This window comes from Electrophorus electricus, chromosome 7 (genome assembly GCF_041902795.1).
Source record: "Electrophorus electricus isolate QZ-2024a chromosome 7, ASM4190279v1, whole genome shotgun sequence".
In the NCBI taxonomy this organism is placed as follows: domain Eukaryota; kingdom Metazoa; phylum Chordata; class Actinopteri; order Gymnotiformes; family Gymnotidae; genus Electrophorus; species Electrophorus electricus.
In genome coordinates, this window is record NC_137503.1 from 7,783,937 (window position 1) to 7,804,388 (window position 20,452).

General features: G+C 39.5%; 1 protein-coding gene across 1 annotated transcript in view; it reads left to right on the plus strand.

Moving 5' to 3' along the window:
• The first annotated feature begins 16,857 nt into the window (after nt 1-16,857).
• The window catches only part of atp10a (ATPase phospholipid transporting 10A), a 37,330-nt gene continuing 33,735 nt past the window's right edge, over nt 16,858-20,452 (plus strand). The window contains exon 1 of the mRNA XM_035524780.2: nt 16,858-17,633. Within this exon, the coding sequence (XP_035380673.1) occupies nt 17,206-17,633 (428 nt within the window). The 5' untranslated portion in view covers nt 16,858-17,205. The remainder of the gene's footprint in view (nt 17,634-20,452) is intronic.

Consider the following 20,452-nt stretch of genomic DNA (forward strand, 5'->3'; position numbering starts at 1 on the left):
TGATCACTAAAGAGAAAGAGAGAAGAGAAATGGAGAAAACAGACCTAAAAAAATTACCCCTGCAAACTGTCTTTTGTATCATACAGTTTAATTTTTGGTTTGCTTGTTTCACAAATGAAAGATGGCAAACACAGAACAGTTGTTTGAAGAGGTCTAAAGTAACACAGCACACATATGGGCACAAGTCTGAGAAAAGACAATGGTTTATGGAACCATGACATACCTGGAGTGTTCAGAGTAATAAAGCTCATAGTAAATGTTTACTGTTAGAGATATGTTGCATAAACTCATGTGGTAAATACCATTGTAAGGCATGAGACACCACTCAAAAAAGACATTGCACACATGCTCTTCTTTGTGTATGTGTGCTAGCTGAGTGCTTCCATGACTCAAACTCTTCAAATGAAGGACTCGCTGAACAAAGCTATATCCCCGGAGGCCAAGACACAACTTCTCACTTCCCTCACTGCCTGTGAATATCAATAATGATGTAACATTCATTGTCACTCCCTCCTCCCACACAGACCTAGAAATACATCCATGCACACATGCACACAGCTCTCTCTACGCCAGCTCACACTAAGTGGAAAGGTATATTTACAAATAGCAGGCACTCTTGAACATGCCTGGTTAGAGCACTCCCCATAGCAATACCTGACATTCTCACTAACTTTCTCATGGTCATCTGAGGTCATCCTGGTTGCAAGAATCTGGTAAGAGTGCTGATGGCCCTGTTACCGTAGTATTAGTGATTGTAATAGGCCCTTTAATATGGGAGGTCACTGCTCCAAGGCCCTAGGGACAGACTCATTGCACTGACAGTTTATCATTTACATGCATTCATTCAGGCTCTGAGCTGCCTCTAATTAGATCGAAGTGCGTTCACACACTACACAGACACAACAAATGAGGATTCATACTTTCATGCGCAGTTAAATAGCACTCTTGTGAGTGCTGTGTTATGCTACAAAATGACCTTTTTCTTGCCTTTTATTCAAGGAACGTCTACTACTACTAAGGATGCGTCTCATTTACAGGGCTGCCACCTTCGATGGTTTCGAGAAACGTGTCTTTTTAACCGAGGATACAAGTACGTGTCCTTCACAGACTGATTTCCCACAAGCCCTTACCTCGCACGCAAAGCTACAACGGACGATGGAGCAGACGCAGACGAGCGTGGCCGCAACAGTTCGTTTTTAAATGTATGTTTCCAGCGTTTGTTGGTAAAGGGATGTCATGAACGAGTGAACTTTTATGTAAATGTAAAATCGTGAATATTATCGTGCCAAACTATAGTGTTAGTATAACACAGCTGTCTCATTAGCCAAGCACATTAGTTTAGTAGGTTAGCTAGCTTGCTAAAAGCTAATCAAGTTCATGTATATTTAATTAGCTGTGTAATGTTAAGTTCGTTATTAACTAGATTTAACTTGTTCTACAGCAGCAATAGTTACATTTTGCTCTTGATTATTGTGTAGGCAGCACAGAAAGCTCTGTCAGTAACTCCCCCAGCTGCCGCGTAGTCTCTTAATGCCACAAAGTAACCCCTCGGCCTCTGTACCCGCTACAGAGGAAGTGTCCTCCTCAGATCTCTGTTATTAAGGACGCTGCCAATCTAGCAACGGTCCTTTAATTTCGATGCACCCAATATCTCTCATGAAAAAGGACGCAGCAGTAAAATGAGGTTGATTATAAAGGTTGAAAATGCAATTGCAAATTAATTATAGGTGTCACCTCGCATGTACTGGTCTGAAATGTGCCTTTGGACTGTGGTCTGAAAGTTTAAGGGAATGCAGAGACAGGCTGCTGAACCACTCCACAGAGGCTTTTGTGTCACACACATTTGTGTATGAGATGCAGAAGGATCCTCACCAGGCTCTACATGATTTGCCTTCACTCTCATCTTAAGTATGGGAATGAGTTCTCCATCAACCCCATAAACACTGAACATATTCATGAATTGGGGTGTGCATATTCAGGATGGGGATGGGTCCCTGCATAAGGTTTTAAGTGGGCAGTTGAAAGATTTATTGTAAAGGCAAAAAGCTGGAGAACAGCTGGCTGAGTGGCAATATCCCCCCAGTGAATAACCCCCTGCTAAATCAGAGTTATGTGTTTGAACTTATTAAGGATATAATCTCAGGCATGCATATGGAATGAAGATCTGTTTCTTAAAAATACGTACCTAATAAGTTCTTTCTGAGTTCTCAGGCTACTACACATTCTTTATTTAAGAGTGGTCATGGAGGGAGAGAGCGAGAGACAAAAAAAGAAAGACTGCTCACTAGATTCCCTCTTCAGTGTGCTGTTTGAAGCTGCTTCACTGTCTTAAGGAAATCAAGGAGATACTGAGAGACTGCATCTGGGTCAAGAGCCCTTTGCTGGCTCTCTGTGTGTCTTGGTGTACCGTTCTTCTATTTCAGTATCATTTAAAGCAAAAATTGTACTAAAGATTCCTCACAAATAGTTGAGGCCAGTGTGGAAATTTGACCGCATTTTCACCACTGGTAGAGAACTGTCTTGCAAAAGTGTCATTATACTCTTCAAATCTTTAAAAAATAGATTTAACTGAAAAGAAATCTATTGTATAGGCAGTTTTGTGTGGGAGTGACAGTGTGTTAAAGAAGGACTTGCTGCGGTAAAAGTGTTCACTCTGTGGAAAGCAGGCCAGTCTCTAGGGAGACGGGCATCCTGTCTTCAGAAGCATATTTGGCTGCAGGCTCAGCAGTGAACTAGATCTTGGGGAAACCCCTGGTAATATCTTCACTAAAAACAGTTACATGACAGGCAATATGGCTAAACCTGGGTATACCCGGGCTTCTGCTTGCCCAACAGATGGAATAAGTATGTATTTTGATCAATGATTGATTATCATTTTAGCAGGTACAGTCCTCTGGAATTTCTTTTAGGGCACAGACTAATGTTGCTGTTTTAGTAATGCATTAAAGTCTAGGGTTTTATGAATGATAGATATCATGAAGTAGGTTATATGAAACCCTAGTGTGCCTACCTACCTTTTAGCAGCCAATTTAACCTCTTGTGATAGATATGCGAATGGCTAAAAGCATGAGATGTGAACACTGGGATAGAGAAGAGCTTTTACAATGCCCAGTCAGGCTAGTGGTTAGACACTGCTCACTCCCCATATCCATTCCACAATATTTAGTCAAGTCTTTGGCAGGTGCAGCCAATGTTTGAGAAGCACAGGTCATATGAAAAATTCTTTGCATCTATTGTTTTGGCTGCGCAGACAGGAGCACGGTTGTCCTTGTTAATTATGGAAACAACTACAATAATCATTTTCCAACTCCAACAAATGGAAATTACAGGTCATAGATTATACCTGGATTACTATAACAGAATACAGAAAGAGGGAGACCGAGAGAGTAAGAGACAGTGAGAGAGTGACAGAAAGATGCTCCAAACTCTTCATGGTCAGATGTGCTGAGCGAGAGTGTGACTAAATAGCTTCTTTATCAGACACTGCATACTGTAGCTCCTTCAGTGAGGAGAGTGTCCTAAGACCCTGTACTCCTGTAGAACTCCAGAATAACTGTCAATACAGTCTAACTGCAAGCAATGAGAGACTGGATTTTAATGATTGTTTTGCCATACATCTGCCTGGGATTGATCAATAATCAATCAATACCTGTTTGCAAAGTGGTTGATTTGAACTTAAATATTCATTTTGGTGATTTAAGGGCCCCTATATCAGCAGGTTTTGGCCCACTCATTTCTGCAAGTCTTGTATTTTGACTTGGGACTGCATCATTTGGAGATTGCTCAACAAAATGACTACCATCTCTGCCTTTTATACAAGCAAAACAGAATTATTACCATCTACGTCTTTTATACAGGCAGATCCCTTTACCACAGTACTGAGGATAAGACTTGTTTGCATTTTTCTTGTCGCATCAAATGCTGTGGCTGCCTTATGCAAGGCTCAAGGTAATCAAATGTTAAAAACATCTTTGAAAATGTTCTGGTGGCACGCAATTTAAGTGTGTAATGTCACCCCAAGAACTTTTTATGTAGCAAGGAATACATAGCTATCTATCTGAGGCTACAGACTCGACAGCAAGCCCCAGGAGAGCTTGACGTCTAAGCAGAGTACAGTGTGCTTTAATGGAGAGAGAGAGATCTGTTGGTTGCTCCCATGCGGATAGGTCTGGACTACTGGGACACACCTCTGAAGTTGATCATAATCTAATCTGACAGTGACCAAAAACACAAATGCAACTGCATCACACACACACACACACACACACATACACACACCCACAGACACACAGGATCGTGTGTCATTCAGGTGACAGTTAGCATGACAGAGGCAGCAGCACTCCTTTTCTTCCTGCCTTTAGTCTTTCACTGAATTGAGGTTTGGATATATCCAAGCCCTTGCTCATCATGACATGAGCCGAATGGGACCCTATCACAAAGCTAGCAAGAGAGGCAGGCACAGCATACAAATGGAAAAGAAGGGAGTTCAGGTTCCTCTCCTCCGGTGTGCTCCTCCTTGGTCTGGTGTACTGCAGCTCCTGATGGATTGATTAAAGGGTCGGTGTGTGGCTCGCTGCTTCACTGCAGTGTAATTAAACAATGACTTCCCCTCTGGCCAAAAGGACCTTCTGCTCCAGTACATGAACCTTTCACTCTACGTCTCCCCACGCCACCATGCCATCCTTTCTGCAGGGCTTGCAAAAACTCTCACCACATTAAGAACTTTAAAAATTCAATCAATCATTGAGTTAATTACTTTGAATTTATTTGGGTTTTCCTTGCAAGGAACTCTGGAATTATATTACACATTCTGAAGCACAAGGCTAAATCCTTTTTAATAAGTGTATCATGCACACAAGCCAAGACTGATTGGTGTTTTTCAATTGCTATGGATCAAGTTATAACAAAAACAGAAGCATATGAATTATTTAACAGTACATGGGTTTTAATGAGGTCTGCACAGAAAACCTGCATCTGCATCAGTAATATGCAGTCAGTGTTTCATGACATTGTCAGATACATCTTTTCATTTTTCCTGCAGTGAGAACAAAGGTGGTCTGGTTAATTAAACATTTGCAAAACACTCCATGACAAAAGTCTTTAATTGTGGTACTACAAAAACATATAGAACCAATGAGTGTGACAGACAATACAAGGGAAAGAAAGGATGATTCATGATTACTGTTGAAGGGAGCACTGTGCAGTAGTCTGCCTCAGTACATGTTGGAGATATTATAATCTAATGCTGACCTGCTTTGTTTTTTATCATATATCTCTGCGTTTGTTACCTACTAAGTGGGTTTCATTTTGAGAGTAAACTGCCTTCTAAATAACACAGCCTAATGACTGCAAATCAGTACACATGTGCAGGAGCCATCTGATATAAAAAGTTCAGAACTTTGAACTTCACCTTTAGCAGCTGTAGCTTTTCATACAATATTTCTTGGGAAAATCCAATAAGTGGACTCTCATTGTTATATTTCTCTAAATTCTTTGTGAAACACAGTTGACACCGCCCAGACCTCAACATAGCTTCCCCCTATATTGTACATCCATGATGATGACTCTTGCATTTATCACAAACCCTTCAGAAAACAGCCTTCCTTATTCCTACTCCTGTCACATACTGTGCCCTTCTGTGAGCCACGTGCACAGATCCTTGGCCTCCTGTCTCCATTGCCAGGTAGAGGAAAAGGAGCACAGCCCTGAAGCTCAGGAGTCAGCCCTAAAACTGAACAATAGTGATGTGTCAGACCTGAAACTCTGGCTAGGAAGCAGTTCTACACATGTCAGCTCAGACTGTAGTGGCTGTGACACCACACTACTATTTACAAACACCCTTTCTAAGTTTAACACCTGTGGCAGAAGTCACCTCCTACTCCACAGCCCATAAACCCATCTATTTGTATTTGTGCTCAGTATACTGCTCATCTCCCACATAAACACATTTCCATGCTGGTCTACAACATAACTTACTAATGATATCCTTTGCAGCTGACATGGCTACAAAGCACTTAATAGCTTAATGGACAAACAGCATGAAAGGGCACGATCTCTCTAATTCCATCACTCTCTGCCCCCTGAGAGCCATTTTCTTCCTTTAGATCTATTGGTGGTACTGAAAGGACTATGAAATTATACATAAACATGACTTATGTTGCATCATATACAACTGAAATGAAAGAAAAAGCGTTGGAGTTAACCTGGAAAAAAAACAGGCCTGGTTATTTTTGGGTTATTTATATACTTACTAAACTTACAACTTTAGAGAAAACCATGACTTGCATAACGGACTCTGGTCCTAGTCCAACTTTTGCAAAAAAATAAAAATACCACTAATAAGAAAGCAAGACATTTAGAAAGAAAAAGAAAAAAAGAAAAGCACTATACATAAAGAACTAGTACATAAAGTAATTAGTTTTATTGTCCCTATTCTGATGTTTTGCATCCTTTCATTCTTTCTCTTTCTCTCACTACAGATCTTTTTTTTTCAGGAAAAGGTACTAGAAACTGTTGTTTTCACAGAACAGGACTGAACTTGAAGGCCATTACGTAAACACTGGCATAAATATAGAAGCGAAAGTGCATGATGCCTGGTAACACCTACATAATACAAACAATATGCAGTGTTTATTACTCCAGTGTGTGACAAAAAGCCATAAGAAAGATATCTGAGAGGGACTGTGGGTAAGCAATGAGCTGTTGAAATGAGGTGCTTCTGTTTTGGTCCAGGAGCCAATGATGTTCTAAGACAGCTTTGAGCTATATGGTAGTATGAGGTAATAGTGGATTAAAGAAGCATATTGACACAGCATGCTCTGATGAGGAGAGAGAGTGGGTTAGATAGCACCCCAGGTGTCAGTATTCAGCCTACTGCAGTCGTGACTGTAATACAGAATGCCAACCCACTGTCACCTAAGCTCTCGGTTCTCCATCAACACCGCGTCACTTACACTTTTTTTTCTCTTTCCCCCTTAGATATTTTGATATTTTTGTTCTCCCAACTTAACAGCAAGAAGAAAAAAAACGTGGGCATTAATTTTACAACTCATCTGAATCTATATGGGCTGATGGTTCTTTAATTAAATGGACCACTGGCTACTTCATAAACTCTTGAGTGGAAAACAGGCATGATCAGCCAATGTGCTTTCCAATTAAACAGCAATATCGGTGCAAATCTCCAGTGAATTTGCTGTCCAGAGGCTTACTAACTGAGAAGCTCAGGGGTGGGGCTTGATCCAGTATCTTGGCTTTGAAGTGGGCTTGTCACACACAATGCCAGCTGAGGATTTTGGTTTCTGCCAATGAACCATTGGCTTTAGCAAGTCAATTTCACACCATCGATCAAATACCAGTCCTCTTCATCTCTCCTCATTTCATCTGTGTATGGTACTTAATTGTTGGCACACTCTAGGCTTTGGTCATGCCAGTGTAGAAGGATAGGGCACTTAACCCACTTCCATTGCCAGTATAAGGTCTGCACCCACAGAAATAGGTGTCTTTGGTGAGATGAGCCGGCTCTCCTCCTGGGCCTGCCTGTAATGCAACTTGTCTGTTCTTTAACTTAGGTTGACTGGGAGACAGTGGGGTAGTTCTATTATATACATCTTAAAACAAACAATTCTCTTTAAATGATTGACATTTCTCCAAAGCGCTTAAAATATACATCTTGAGCAATTGAGGGTTAAGGGCCTTGCTCAGGGGCCCATCAGTGGCAACTTGGCAGTGATGGGACTTGAACTGGCAATCTTCTGATTATTACTTAACCACTCAGCTACCACTGCCCACAAATGTTAAACATATCGCGTGTAGTCAATCTTGTAGACTGATTAAATCACTCCTAAAAGTATAGTATGTGGTAAATGGACTGACACGCATATCCACCGCTACCTTATCCTTCCAAGCATATTTCATCCATTTCACTGTTTACTAATGTTACAGAATGCTCGCCTCCCCCGAATCACGTGGTTTAGCCCGCCACGTGCAGTGGGAGAGCGGTTTTGTTTGCAACCACACCTGCACACAAATGCACCTTGTTCTTCTAAATGTATATAAACCCGTGTCAAAGTGTGCAGGGTGTTGGTTATTGTTGGCGTAATGTGTGGATGTTTCATGTTAAAGTAAAACGTACTCTTGTTTCTTGTATCTGTCTAACGTTAACCGTTTCATGTTCCTCGTGTGTGAATCTTGTGAGTGCCGTTAGTGTTCTATGTTAATAAATGTACGTCCCAGTCAATGGAGTCTGTGTGTCCTGCCCCTCGCCCTGCGGCACTCGGGCACGTTACAACCAAAATATTCATTTTACATATTCACATGTCATTTAATGTCATATTGATTAATTGCATATAGTTCAAGGTTTTTTAGAAATTATTTGTTAAACGTTTCATCAATTAAACAAAGCTATAATAATTTTGAATCTTTTTTCAGAGACTTGTAGAATCCAGAAGGAGTACTTCACCTGCGTGGTCTACACATAAATACATATATTACTATGCAGTGTTTACTGAACTAAACTATTAACTCAAAAAAAGAGAGTAAAAGTCCCAGTGATATGCACATGGGCTCTCTTAGTGCCAAGTTACCAGCGAAACAAGTCCTTTAGGTTGCCCTCATAATTCAATAACATTGAAAACTCTGATAGCTTCTCATGTTTCCTCCTATATTAGAGCTGGTAACATTGAGTCCGCACCCTTTTAGTGAAGTGCCGTAGGCAGTGCAGAGGCAGGAGGAGAGCATCTCACAGAGGGATCAGTTTGATGATGATAGCCAGTCAGGAAGAAGCAAGACAGGAGAGACAGGAAGAACAAGAGAGCACATGTAGCCCTGCATGTTCAGGCACTTGCTTGAGAAAAAAGAGAGAACCCCACCTGCATTGATTTTCTGCTTTCCACTACCATCCCTCTTCCGCCATCTTGCTCTAATCCAATAATGCTCCTTACGGACAGGCACGATATGGTCTCCCCGTTCTGAATTCAGATCGTTTAATGTCTGCTCTGTGTCTCTCATTGCTTCTGCAGTAATGGACTTTGAAATTCCATCAGTTAGGCTGTCCTTTCCCCCATCACTCTAACCTGAGCCTCAAAGTTGCTGAAATCATGATGTTTTAATGTTTTAGTAGTCAAGTGCATCCAAAGACATAGTTCATTCTGTACCAAAATAATTAATAGTAATCATTAATATTTTAATAATATTGAATATTTTAATACTGTATATTGTGACAGTAAAATAAATAAACTGACAGATTTTATACATAAACGTCAAACTTTTTTTTTTTCAAAATACAGTTTCTTACAGGACTGCAAAAATGCTGTATATAACAGTGGAAAACTAAATGATTATTGCACCAGCAAAGTGAGTTCCAAACAAAATAGATGACCTAGATATGTATGTTATCCTGAGACTAGCTTATTTGAAGCCCACTACTTGGCCCACCCCTGGCTTCGTTTCAGCATTCTGATTAATTACGCCTCTCCAAACAGAGCTCGAGCTTCATGCTCGATGAAATAATTAGCATGAGAGAGAATTCAGCCACCGGGCTAGTCATGGAATTCTGGTGTCACATTTCGGTGGTGTTTGGAAGAAGCGGGATGGAGTGTGTTAGCATTACAACTAGTATCAGTGCTTATAAGGAACTTTAGACTCCCACTCACAACCAGGCATCTGCCCGGGCCCACTTTAACGCTATTTCCTCTTCAATTTTCATCATTCTTTTGTTTCGCTTCACTCTTTCTTTTGGCCTTTTCTGAATGTTCTCTAACAGAGAATATATGCCCGCTGTTTCAAGCGCTCAGTATACTAGTCTGTGCTGCAGGTGGATTGGCGGCATTCCTGGAGGCTCAGCAGTACTCCCAGTCCGTGGCAAGATAGCATAGCAGCGTTCCTCCCACACAACCTACTCCCTTCGATAAGCTTGACCTATTCTTACAAACTGTCATTACTTTTTGATTTTATGGTAACCCCATCCCTCAACTCTTCTCTTTGTGTCTGTAATTACTGACAAATGTTGTTTATCATGTAATGAGTGATTTATAACTGACTGAGTAAAGCAGATGATGCTGTACCCTGCTTGCTGTAGCAAAACTCATGTCAGTAACGTATTTGTACTTCGAAGTGAACACGCAGTGCCAGATGGGGAATCACTGCTGCTATTGATAGCTTGCAGAACACCCACCACGTGGGTTAAAATAAAGACGCTTAGTTTACCCCATATGTCCACATAACACCTTGTGATCTTTCTGTATTCTGTAGATAGTGCATATATACTTAGTTTGATGCAATAAGCTCCGCAAATAACTTACATACAGCTTTTGCATGGTAATATAGGCTTACACACATACGATAGAACATGATAGACCAACAAGATTTTTTTTTTCATGATAGAGGTCATATTTAAATTGCAGTACTTTTAGGTCAGCACAATTAGGTCTACGCTGGCTGAACGTTGTGTTGATGCAAATATGGCAATGATGAAGGTGAATGAGAGGTGCCCTTAGACTTTGATTACTTGAGTTTTTGCAAAAAAGAATTTGGGGTAATGGATCAGGCTCAGTGTGACTGATGGACATCTAGCTGAGAGAGCCTTCAAAAATATGCCAAATCCCCACCTCCACTGTCCACCCCCTGCCATGGCCATTTCAGACTGGTGGCTGCCATCACAGCTTTAATATGCTCCAAAAGATTTTCATTTGGCTTTTGATCTGGGACCGAATTCTTCTGCTGCTGCTCAGCTGACATGAACTGCATGCCGATCTCCAGGATGATTACTTATGAGTGGTACATTCATGACTGACATTAAGATTATTTACTTTAGAGTATGTTGGGCTCTGAATTAAATTTACAGTAAATTTCTGTTAGTAACAGCAGTAAATGTTTTATTGTCAATCAGCATGGTTGAAAATGATGACCTTTGTGTGTTAACGGAGAGAACTGATGCGCTCAGTGTATGTATGAGTGGTGGAGGAGGGGATACAACTATGATTCTCACAAGCCACTAGTGCATTTTATTATTTAATTAGTTTAAAGGGCATATTCAAGCACTCTCTGATTGCATTAGAGCTTCCCTACACAGGCAGAGAATGGCGCTCATATCAACATCATCCCAGTGTTACTGTAGTCACCAGGCAACGAGAGCAGATTTAAGAGTGCATTCTCAGTCTGCTGTCAGCTTTGACTGCGAACTTTCCTCGACTTGTAGATCTGTCTCACCATAGTAATTTGACAACACAAAATGACTCCTCAGCATCACATACCTGGTCTAAGATGGTTTAATAACACGGGCCACTTCAGCATTGTGACTTTAAGGATAGGAATGGGACTGACGTTAAAGGAGATGGACCAACAGTTTCTGATTAGTACTGCTTTGGAGTGAATGAAAGGGGCTCGAGCAACAAACACAGAGAATTGAATTACTGCAGAGAGGTGAAAGTGGGAGGCTACATATTGCTCTGTGTATCCCTGCAGTGCACTTAAATACTCACTTACTCCCAACATACCAGACGGAGTCTAGCTCCCTCTACTGGTAACTCAGGCATCTATGTTCACAATTGAAATTGTCATCAAGACTGCGGCACAGAGACGAGCTCTACATTACTGCGCTCAGTGTGCTAAGGAGAAAACGTACAAACAAAAAAGGTACGCACATGTTTAGAATAGACAGATACATGCCCATGCATTGCTTTTCAAGAGAAATCTTACCTTAATTTCCAAACCAGATTAAAAGTGTGTCATCAGTTTCAGTTGTGAAAAGTCTTCTTTGTTCTGAAAAGTATCTATAAATGATGATTAATTGTTGTTTAGGTGGTATAGATACATTTTTAAACAATACTATATATTAAAATGCTACATTAGAAGTCCTCAGGTAATTTGCTTGCTTCTTTATTTAGAGAGTCATGTAGCACAGTGTTAAACGTGTTCAACAAAGCTTGTTAAATTGACCTGTTACAGGAAGCAGTATAGAATCTACACTATTGTTTTCTGTGAGTGGTGCAGGTAAGAGCAGGTAAGACTATCTAGTTTCTATCTAACCTTATCCCCCTCCCCCATGTACATACCACCCTTTATCACTAGCCTCCATCCACCTGTCCCAACTCCTTGCCAACCAAGCACCAAACTAATTTTCAACTGATACTGCTGCATCCCCATGAGACCAACCCGGATAGCACATTCTAGTGTTTCTGGACCCCAAGCTTTGCTTATTAAAGAATATGAGGGAGTCGGTTGTAAATGCTGCTATCAGCCTTGCCTAGGCTCTTAGTCATCACTTCACAGGCACAGCCAACTGTGCAAAACAAAATCTGCACTCCGATGATACATGAGGTATTGAGCAGTCATTTATCACGAGGGCACCTCTGCAGCTGATGAAATGCAAGCTGACTTATCAGGGAGGAGAGTCAAGCCATGGAAGATCGTGATTAACCACCAATGAATTGATGACCTTCACATCACTGTGAGCATACGGACAGCCATGATGTTAAGCCCTGCTGCAAGAACTTCCATGTGTGCGAGAGCTCCGTGGTTTGCAAGGCTAGGTGGGTGGCTGGGTTCAGAGCATAGTTTTAGTAATTTTTTCATGGAGTGACATTTTAGCCAAACTCAGACTGACACTATGATCTTGTGTACCATTTCACAGGATGTGTGAATAAACATCTGAAGAAACACAACTTTAGCATACCAAAGGTTGTAATTGGAGGGGAGTTCTCTGCACTTGCTGTTGTAAACTTGCTGAATTGGCAAAAAACTGTTACAAATGAACCAGAGAAAGGCCTTCGCTGCAGCTTCATTACTACTCGAGAGGGAAAGATAATTGAATTGGGCTGAGAAAAATGGAGGAATCCCAGCACTGCATATTAGGCTCATTACTATAGCAACCCCTTGAGTGGAAGAGAGGTACCAGAGGACAAGTCTTTTTTTTCTTCATTTTTTCTTTCCTTTTTTTTGCCTGCACTCATGTGTTCAGGAACAATCTGAGTGTCATCCACTCTCTTCCACAGCAGAGAAAGAGGACACATCACATCTGTGTTTGTGTTGTGTTTGTATTTGGTTGTATCTGCTGGTTGTAGGTGGGAGGAAGGGTAATTCCATCTTGATAGGTCTTTATTTCTCATCACTGTTAAGACAAGATAAACATACCACAATACTTAAGAATAAATGATTTCATAGTTCTTTTTTCACTTTATTGTAATTAAGTACATCAATAAATTATACACACTTATATTTAATTAAAACGATAATGATTACATTTGAAATTGATTGACATAATGTGAATACTTATACAGATAATAAATCCTTGACAAATTTATGTATACCTAATGCACCCTGTCTATATCATCCATAAATAAAACTAACATGCAAGCAATACATCAGACACATTTATATATAAATGCAAAATATGGGCGTATTACATTCTTTACCTCAATTAAATATCTTGCTCACTGATTTATTATAGTAGCTCCCAATCAAATTGTGATGCAAATTAAAATTAGGATATTTTTTTTGTTTGCATACTGTTCACTCATGAGACTCACAAATTGTTAATTAATTTGGAGGAAAATAGTACTTTTAAATTAGATGTGAACAGAAAGATCCAGTGTGTGCAACTAGCTATTTATTTGTACATTTTGTTCCTAAAGAAACAGTTAAAAACATTTCTAATTCTGTTAATTCCTTGTCTAACACATAATATGGTAATTAATAATTCCCTAATGTATAAAAATAATTTGATGACCTTCTGGTTTGCATCATAATATTTTCTATATACAATAAGTAAAGGAATTAAAGCAATTAGTCCTAACATTTAAAATTCTTTTTTTTTTTAAAAACAAAACAAAACAGCTGCATATAAGTGTGAAGACTCGCTTGCTGCCAGTGCCCAGGATTGTGTTTGCAAGCTGCTGTGATAAATATTATACCATTGTTCATGAGGGATCCTTATTTTTTATCAGTCTCTTTTTTTATCCTACTTCTTTCCCAAAACAGTTAACACATAGCTAGTGGCGACAACAACAAAACCATGTATATGTACCTATCCACAAGGGGGCGCTTTCTATTGATGTTCTAAGAGCCTTTGTTTATTCACAGTGGGTTTATTGAGCAGCTCCAGGTGCCATGCTGGGGTAAGAGGAGGCATACTGCAGCATGCTGAGGTTAAGTGAGTTACTTAAAGAATCAACAGTGGTTGGTCCAATTCACCACTACAGACCCACTCAGGTCTGAGTCACTCCTCCAGGACTGCACCCCAGCCACTCACTCTTCCTAAGTCACAACCAACCTGGGACAGATGGCCCTCATCCGAGCATATGTGATTAAAGACAAAGTTTTATTTAGTAAAACAAGCTAACCTGAAAACATAAAGCATAAATGACTACAAACTCTCATTCAAATATGATTTACTCAGTCGTGAAACAAAAAAGGTGCTTTTATAATAAAGCACCAAATCTGCAGTGAACACTGAATCATATCATAGACAAAGCAGGGATAGCCTCTGCTTTTCTGCAGGACATTAGATTGCCTACCTAAAGCACCATATGTCAGCAGATTTGTGAGAGCCGGGTCATTTAGCCCTCAGTGAGCGTGGCTGGAGGTGATCAATCAGAGGCCTATCCAGCCTGCCGTCACCTGTGATTTGCACTAGCACCATCCAGCTAGTGCAACTAGTGGGTTGGCTAAAAAATAATGGCTGATTGGACCCCATGGCATCTTGGCATTGGGTAACAATTCAATTTCCTTGTGATGGATGTTCAGAGAGAGAGCTGGACGTGAAACACTCTTGCAGTCTGGTCCTGACCCAACAGCAGTCTGCGAAACGGTAATGAGTTATGCCATGTTTCAGGGCATTACAGGCTGCCATGCTCAACCCATCTACAATCAGGACGTCCTTGTGGGAGGGCTAGGAATGTCATGTCTTCTCATCCAACAAATAAAGAACTGATCAGTCAGTTTATCCTTTCCTCATAGATCTGTTTGATCTTTTCACCAGGCCTCAGCGCTGCAATGTGGTATGATATACTTATATGGGGTTTGTGAACCAGCCATCTCAAAACTTAACTCCACACAAGGGACTTGCAGCTTTAGCTTAGATGCTATGACTGCAAACACACAATTGAAAATAAAGCAGACAAAATCTCAGCTCACCAAAGCTAAGCAACAAACACATCAAATGAGAGTAACCTACTACTAAATAAAGAGCTGTAAATGCATCACAGTCTCTCCTGAGGAATCAATTTTATTGCTATGCTTTATCACATAGTAGCGTATAATCAAATTGCATTTTTCTGAAAATATGTGCTTGCCTTTCATTTCCATGTATCAAATGTAATTAAAGCTGGGTCAACAATGTGTCACATAATAGAGTTACATGCAATTAAAAAAAGGAATTAAAGTGAGGAGGTGCAAAGGTGCAAAGTTACAGATTTTTTTCTTACCCAAGAAAGCTTAAATAAAACTCATTGGATGGCCATATGATAAATATAAGTTTGAAATCAGTTGTGGGAGACATATAATTCACATTATGGTGCATTCACTGTAGAAAAAGACATTAAAGCAGTGTGTGCCAGACTGGAAAGGAAACAGAAATGAAGACACGACTGTCATCAAAGAACAGCATTAAAAAAAAAAATTGAGACCATTAACATCAACAAATGCATCTGGTTCCATAAACACTTCTCCCTGTTCCAGTCTCTTTGATAGTGAAACATTCGTTTTTGATGCTATGCTTCAAATTATACAGTTCAGTCTACAAACTAGCAAAAATCCAGACACTGCAATGTTTTATCTTATGCTCAGTTAATTTAGCCTGGTTTTAAACATTTATAATCAATCCACTGATAGCAAGAAACAAACATTTCGGACTTTAATAGAGTGAGTCATTGCATTAGTCTGCTGGACTGCATTCAACTCATATCAATCTTCTGAGTCAAAAAGGATGTTAATAATAGTAACTTATTTATACAGATTAATGTTAATCATATGTACAAGAAAATGGGAAATTGTGTCCACCAAATACATCAACACTAGCTACTTTTAGTACAACAACACTATGTTGTAGAAGCAAAAGCAGTCCAAAACTGTTAGATGAGTCCCCTGAAATATGGCTTTTTGAGTGTATGACTTTTAAAGGAGCAATAAAAGCATGTTTATAAGTCTTGATCATCCTGGTGTCAGCTACTGACCTACTGCAGACCACATGGCTTGCCATTACATTAGAGTAGGGGATCATGGAAACTAACAGCATGATGGAAAAGCTGTGCATTTCTAGTTTAGTTGCAAACTTTGAGAAATCTATGTGATTGACTCATCTATGATGAAGTTGCAAGTTGAGCAGTCAAATCTCATACTAAATTTTTAGCATTCAATACAATACATGCATGGGCACATGTAGCTCTCACTGGGATTCGTTTTCCTCAATAATTTCATTTATTTATGTGAGCAATACCAACTCTGTGAACGGGAAAGGTTATTATTTTAATGGCAGCCTAAAACGGAAATAATAGCTGAATAATAAACTTAAATTTTGACAAATTAGACTTTCTTTCATAAACCTAAAACAAATGTTTGTTCGTCATAAATTGTTTTTTTTTTTTACTCCTCTGAAGAACAAAAACTATAGTTAAAGTGGTTTACGTCGAATTTTCTAACAGTAAATCATATCGGCTTATTAACGAAAACGTTAACAAGCCACCAATAGATCATTACTGCGGACATTGATTTGCAAGAGCGGACGTGTAATGCAATGATAACGCGTGGCACTTCCAGTTAGAAGAGCCTCGAGAGGCGGAGCATGTCCTTTCGTTTCGTCAGGGGTGACGAAAGTTTTTTTTGAGCCTCACCATAAGGCTACTGCCCTTGTGGCAACTGCGTAAAAGTGTTGCACACAAAACAGTATGGATAGACTCAAATACCGCTCCACGAAGATACGTTATATCACTTTGTAATATAAGTCAGTGGGCATGCGCCTTACGCGCGCGAAGGATCGCTCGGCCCAGCATTAAAGCATCTTCAACTGTGAGAACGAAAAAAGATGCAACAATAAAACTTTATAATGGACTTAGGAGGGAAGCGGGAGAATCGGCGACATGGATAAGAAAGGAAAAAGAAGATGAACAACTTTGTGTATGCTCCCTCAACTACGAGAAGGATCGGCATGATTACATAGGAAGCATCTGTATTGTTCACGGAAAAGAGACAAAAGTTTGGTGAGTTTGGAGAAGCATGGCGCGAGAGATTGGAGAACCTGGAGTAGCCAAAAGTTCCACTACTAAAAAGCACAAAAGGAGAAAAAGCAAGAAAGAGATCAAGACAAGAACTGTGCACGCAAATATTTTATATGACCAAGCCAAAGGAGGGGATAATCCTAACAGACACTATGCAAACAACAAGATAAAAACAACCAAATACACTCTACTTTCTTTTATACCGAAAAACCTTTTCGAGCAGTTCCACCGATTTGCCAACGTGTATTTTGTTTTCATAGCCTTGCTGAATTTTGTGCCTGTGGTCAACGCTTTCCAACCAGAGCTTGCCCTCGCTCCTGTGGTCTTTATTTTATCTGTAACCGCTATAAAGGATTTATGGGAGGATTACAGGCGGCACAGATCAGATAAAGAAATAAATCATATGGATTGTCTGGTTTACAGTAGGTAAGTGAACGTTTCAGTGCCACAACCTGTTCACGTGTTTTGAACATTGTAGTCAGTTAACTCTTGTTACTCTGAAATAAACGATGAAAATGAATACAGTTATGGTAATTGTATGTGATTACTCAGGTTGACTAGGCCTACTTAATGCACTTGGTAATCTGTTGCTTCTTGCATTTGTAACTTTTTTTAACGTTTCTTTGTTTTTTGACAAAAAAGTGATAACCACCTTTTGTCAAATGTTTATGGTTGCTTTTAGCAAGTACTTTTGTGGTGCGCAACACGGCCCTGAATGATAATTATTTTATGGGTGAACCTAGGACATCATAAGGGACCTTTAGTTGTGTCCAGTGTTGGCAGGGGTCATTAAGATGGGTCCAGGCCTCAGGTTAAGGTCATGTGTATCAGAGAAGGCGGACTTTTAGCAAGAACTTTCAGCCTCTTCTCACTGACAATTCATTATGTGCTCAAAGGTGTATTCTACAATGGAAAACATTCTCAGTAACGTGAAGTATAGTGAACTTGATTAGGGTCGCTCTGGCAGGTTGATGGACTGGTGAAGTTAAGAGTTAAGATTTCAAACATTTTCTTCGCACCTAATCAAAACATACCTTTAGAATCCTCTGCTAATCACGGAATGTTCTGGTTCTGTAATAAACATTCATGAATATAAGAATTAACATACTTCTTCATTAATATTTGACAAAACGTAACAGTCTTACCGATTGTTTGTCAGAGTACTCTTCGTCTACTCATCCATGTAAACAAGGTTGAACAAATGAAGTTAATATTTGCTCCTGTTCTGAACTCATCAATGAAACTTGCATCAGCAATTACTGATTTAGTGAACGCATTGCTGTAACTATACAGCATCTGATATTAAAATATCTGAATGAATATCTAAACCATTTACAAGAAAGTAGATTAAAGTGGACATCTGAGAGGCTAATTTTTATTGCCTGCAATAATGAAATATTTGGATGTAAAGAAGCAATTTAAACAAAATGTATTTAATATATGGAAACATTTACATGCTGCTAGTGCAGGCATGTTGTATTCTCCAACAGTTGTACTATTATTTCCATCTTATGGTAAGAATAGAACAGAACACTGAAACCTGATTACTTGCCTGGGGAAAATGTTACTGCTCTATGCATATTTTAATGTCGTGTGCAGTGATGTCATTGCTTTCCACCACAGTTGATTATGAGAACTTTAATGTATAAACAATTGAAAGAAAAAAATGTGGCGCACAGGTATCTGAAGCTTGTATGGCCAGAATACGATCTGTATAGCTAATGGGAAAATAATGATTTCATGCTAAAAGGTTTAGATGCATAAAACATTCATAATAACTCAGCAATAACAATAACTCAAGAATGTGGAGTTTGTATGCTTTGTGTACAAGACCATTTTGAATGCAAACTTGATGCCATCTGTGCCCTCTGGAAGCCTATGAATGGTGAGTCTTGGCAACCACGGAGCAGTACTCCTTTAAAACCCACTGTAAACAAGTGTTTGTCATCCAACCGAAGCCAAGATAACTCACTATTTTGTAGTCAGTTTTGTTTTTGATGGTCTTGGCTATTTCAAAAATTGTCACCCTTGTTTTACCAAATATTTGGGCATGTTTTCATACATAATTTTTTTGCTTGGAATTTATAAGGAACTAATAGAACTTCTATACAAAGTACAGCGCATGACCAAGACCTTGTGAAATGTGTTGCTGCGATAGTGGGCTAATTCTTTCATATTATATAGCTCTGTCACTGAGGCACTGAGTAGGCGTGTAACTTTTTGAAATTCCGCATTGACATTTTTATCCTGTTTTGTCCTTGGTGGATAAACACAACTTCAACAAGCAACAAGCAGGAATACACACTTCATTTTATCCCACTCCAGTTATTTAGTACCCTTAGAGGCTCTGAAAAGGCATCCCAGTCTGTACAGAAATGAAGGCTGTTCTATTAGCAGGCTCTGTTAGCAGGTCAGTGTTTTCTCCTTCTCCAGTAGTGGTTGCGCTTACCTGTTTGGCTGGAGTCAGAGGTTCAGCCTCGCAATTCTATTTCCCCATGAAAAGCAGCTCTGTGGACCATGGTTGCAGTGCCATCAAAAGCCTCAGTGTTTCTCTGCCTCCATAACCTGAGCTAGCACTGAAACAAGGCTCAAGGTTCGACATGAGAGAATTTTCTCAAGCGAGTTCTTCTGTGGGGAATGCTTGGCAGAACACAGTTCCAGAACTTAATTAGACTTTGAGGCTAAAGTTATAGTGTTATGTGTCAAACCGTGATTTGAACTTGGAAGAGGTTAACGCATGCTGAGGCCTGGTATATTGTACAACATGTTCCCCAACTAAACCTAACACAAGGTATAGGTGTGTGTGTGTTTTATATTTATTTATATATATATATTTATATAGATATTTATGACCTACCCCTAAAGCAAAAGGCCATATCTATAAAACATATTATATATATATATATATATATATATATATATATATATATATATATATATATATATATATATATATATATATATATATATGTGTGTTTTATAGATATGGCCTTTTGCTTTAGGGGTAGGTCATAAATATCTACCGCTTGCATAACTCCAGTCGGCTCAGCCTTCTCTTACAGAATATTTCTCTCTGCTTCCCACAACGCTAAACTAGCTTCTCATCTTACCAGCTTCTCATTAAAGACTGCAATGTACTATTCAGGCTGAAGCAGAAGGCTGTGTACTCTTGGTCCCCATTTTATTAAAACTGCAGAAGGGGGATGTGGCAAAGGTATCGATTGGTGTGTTGGACTTTATTTTTA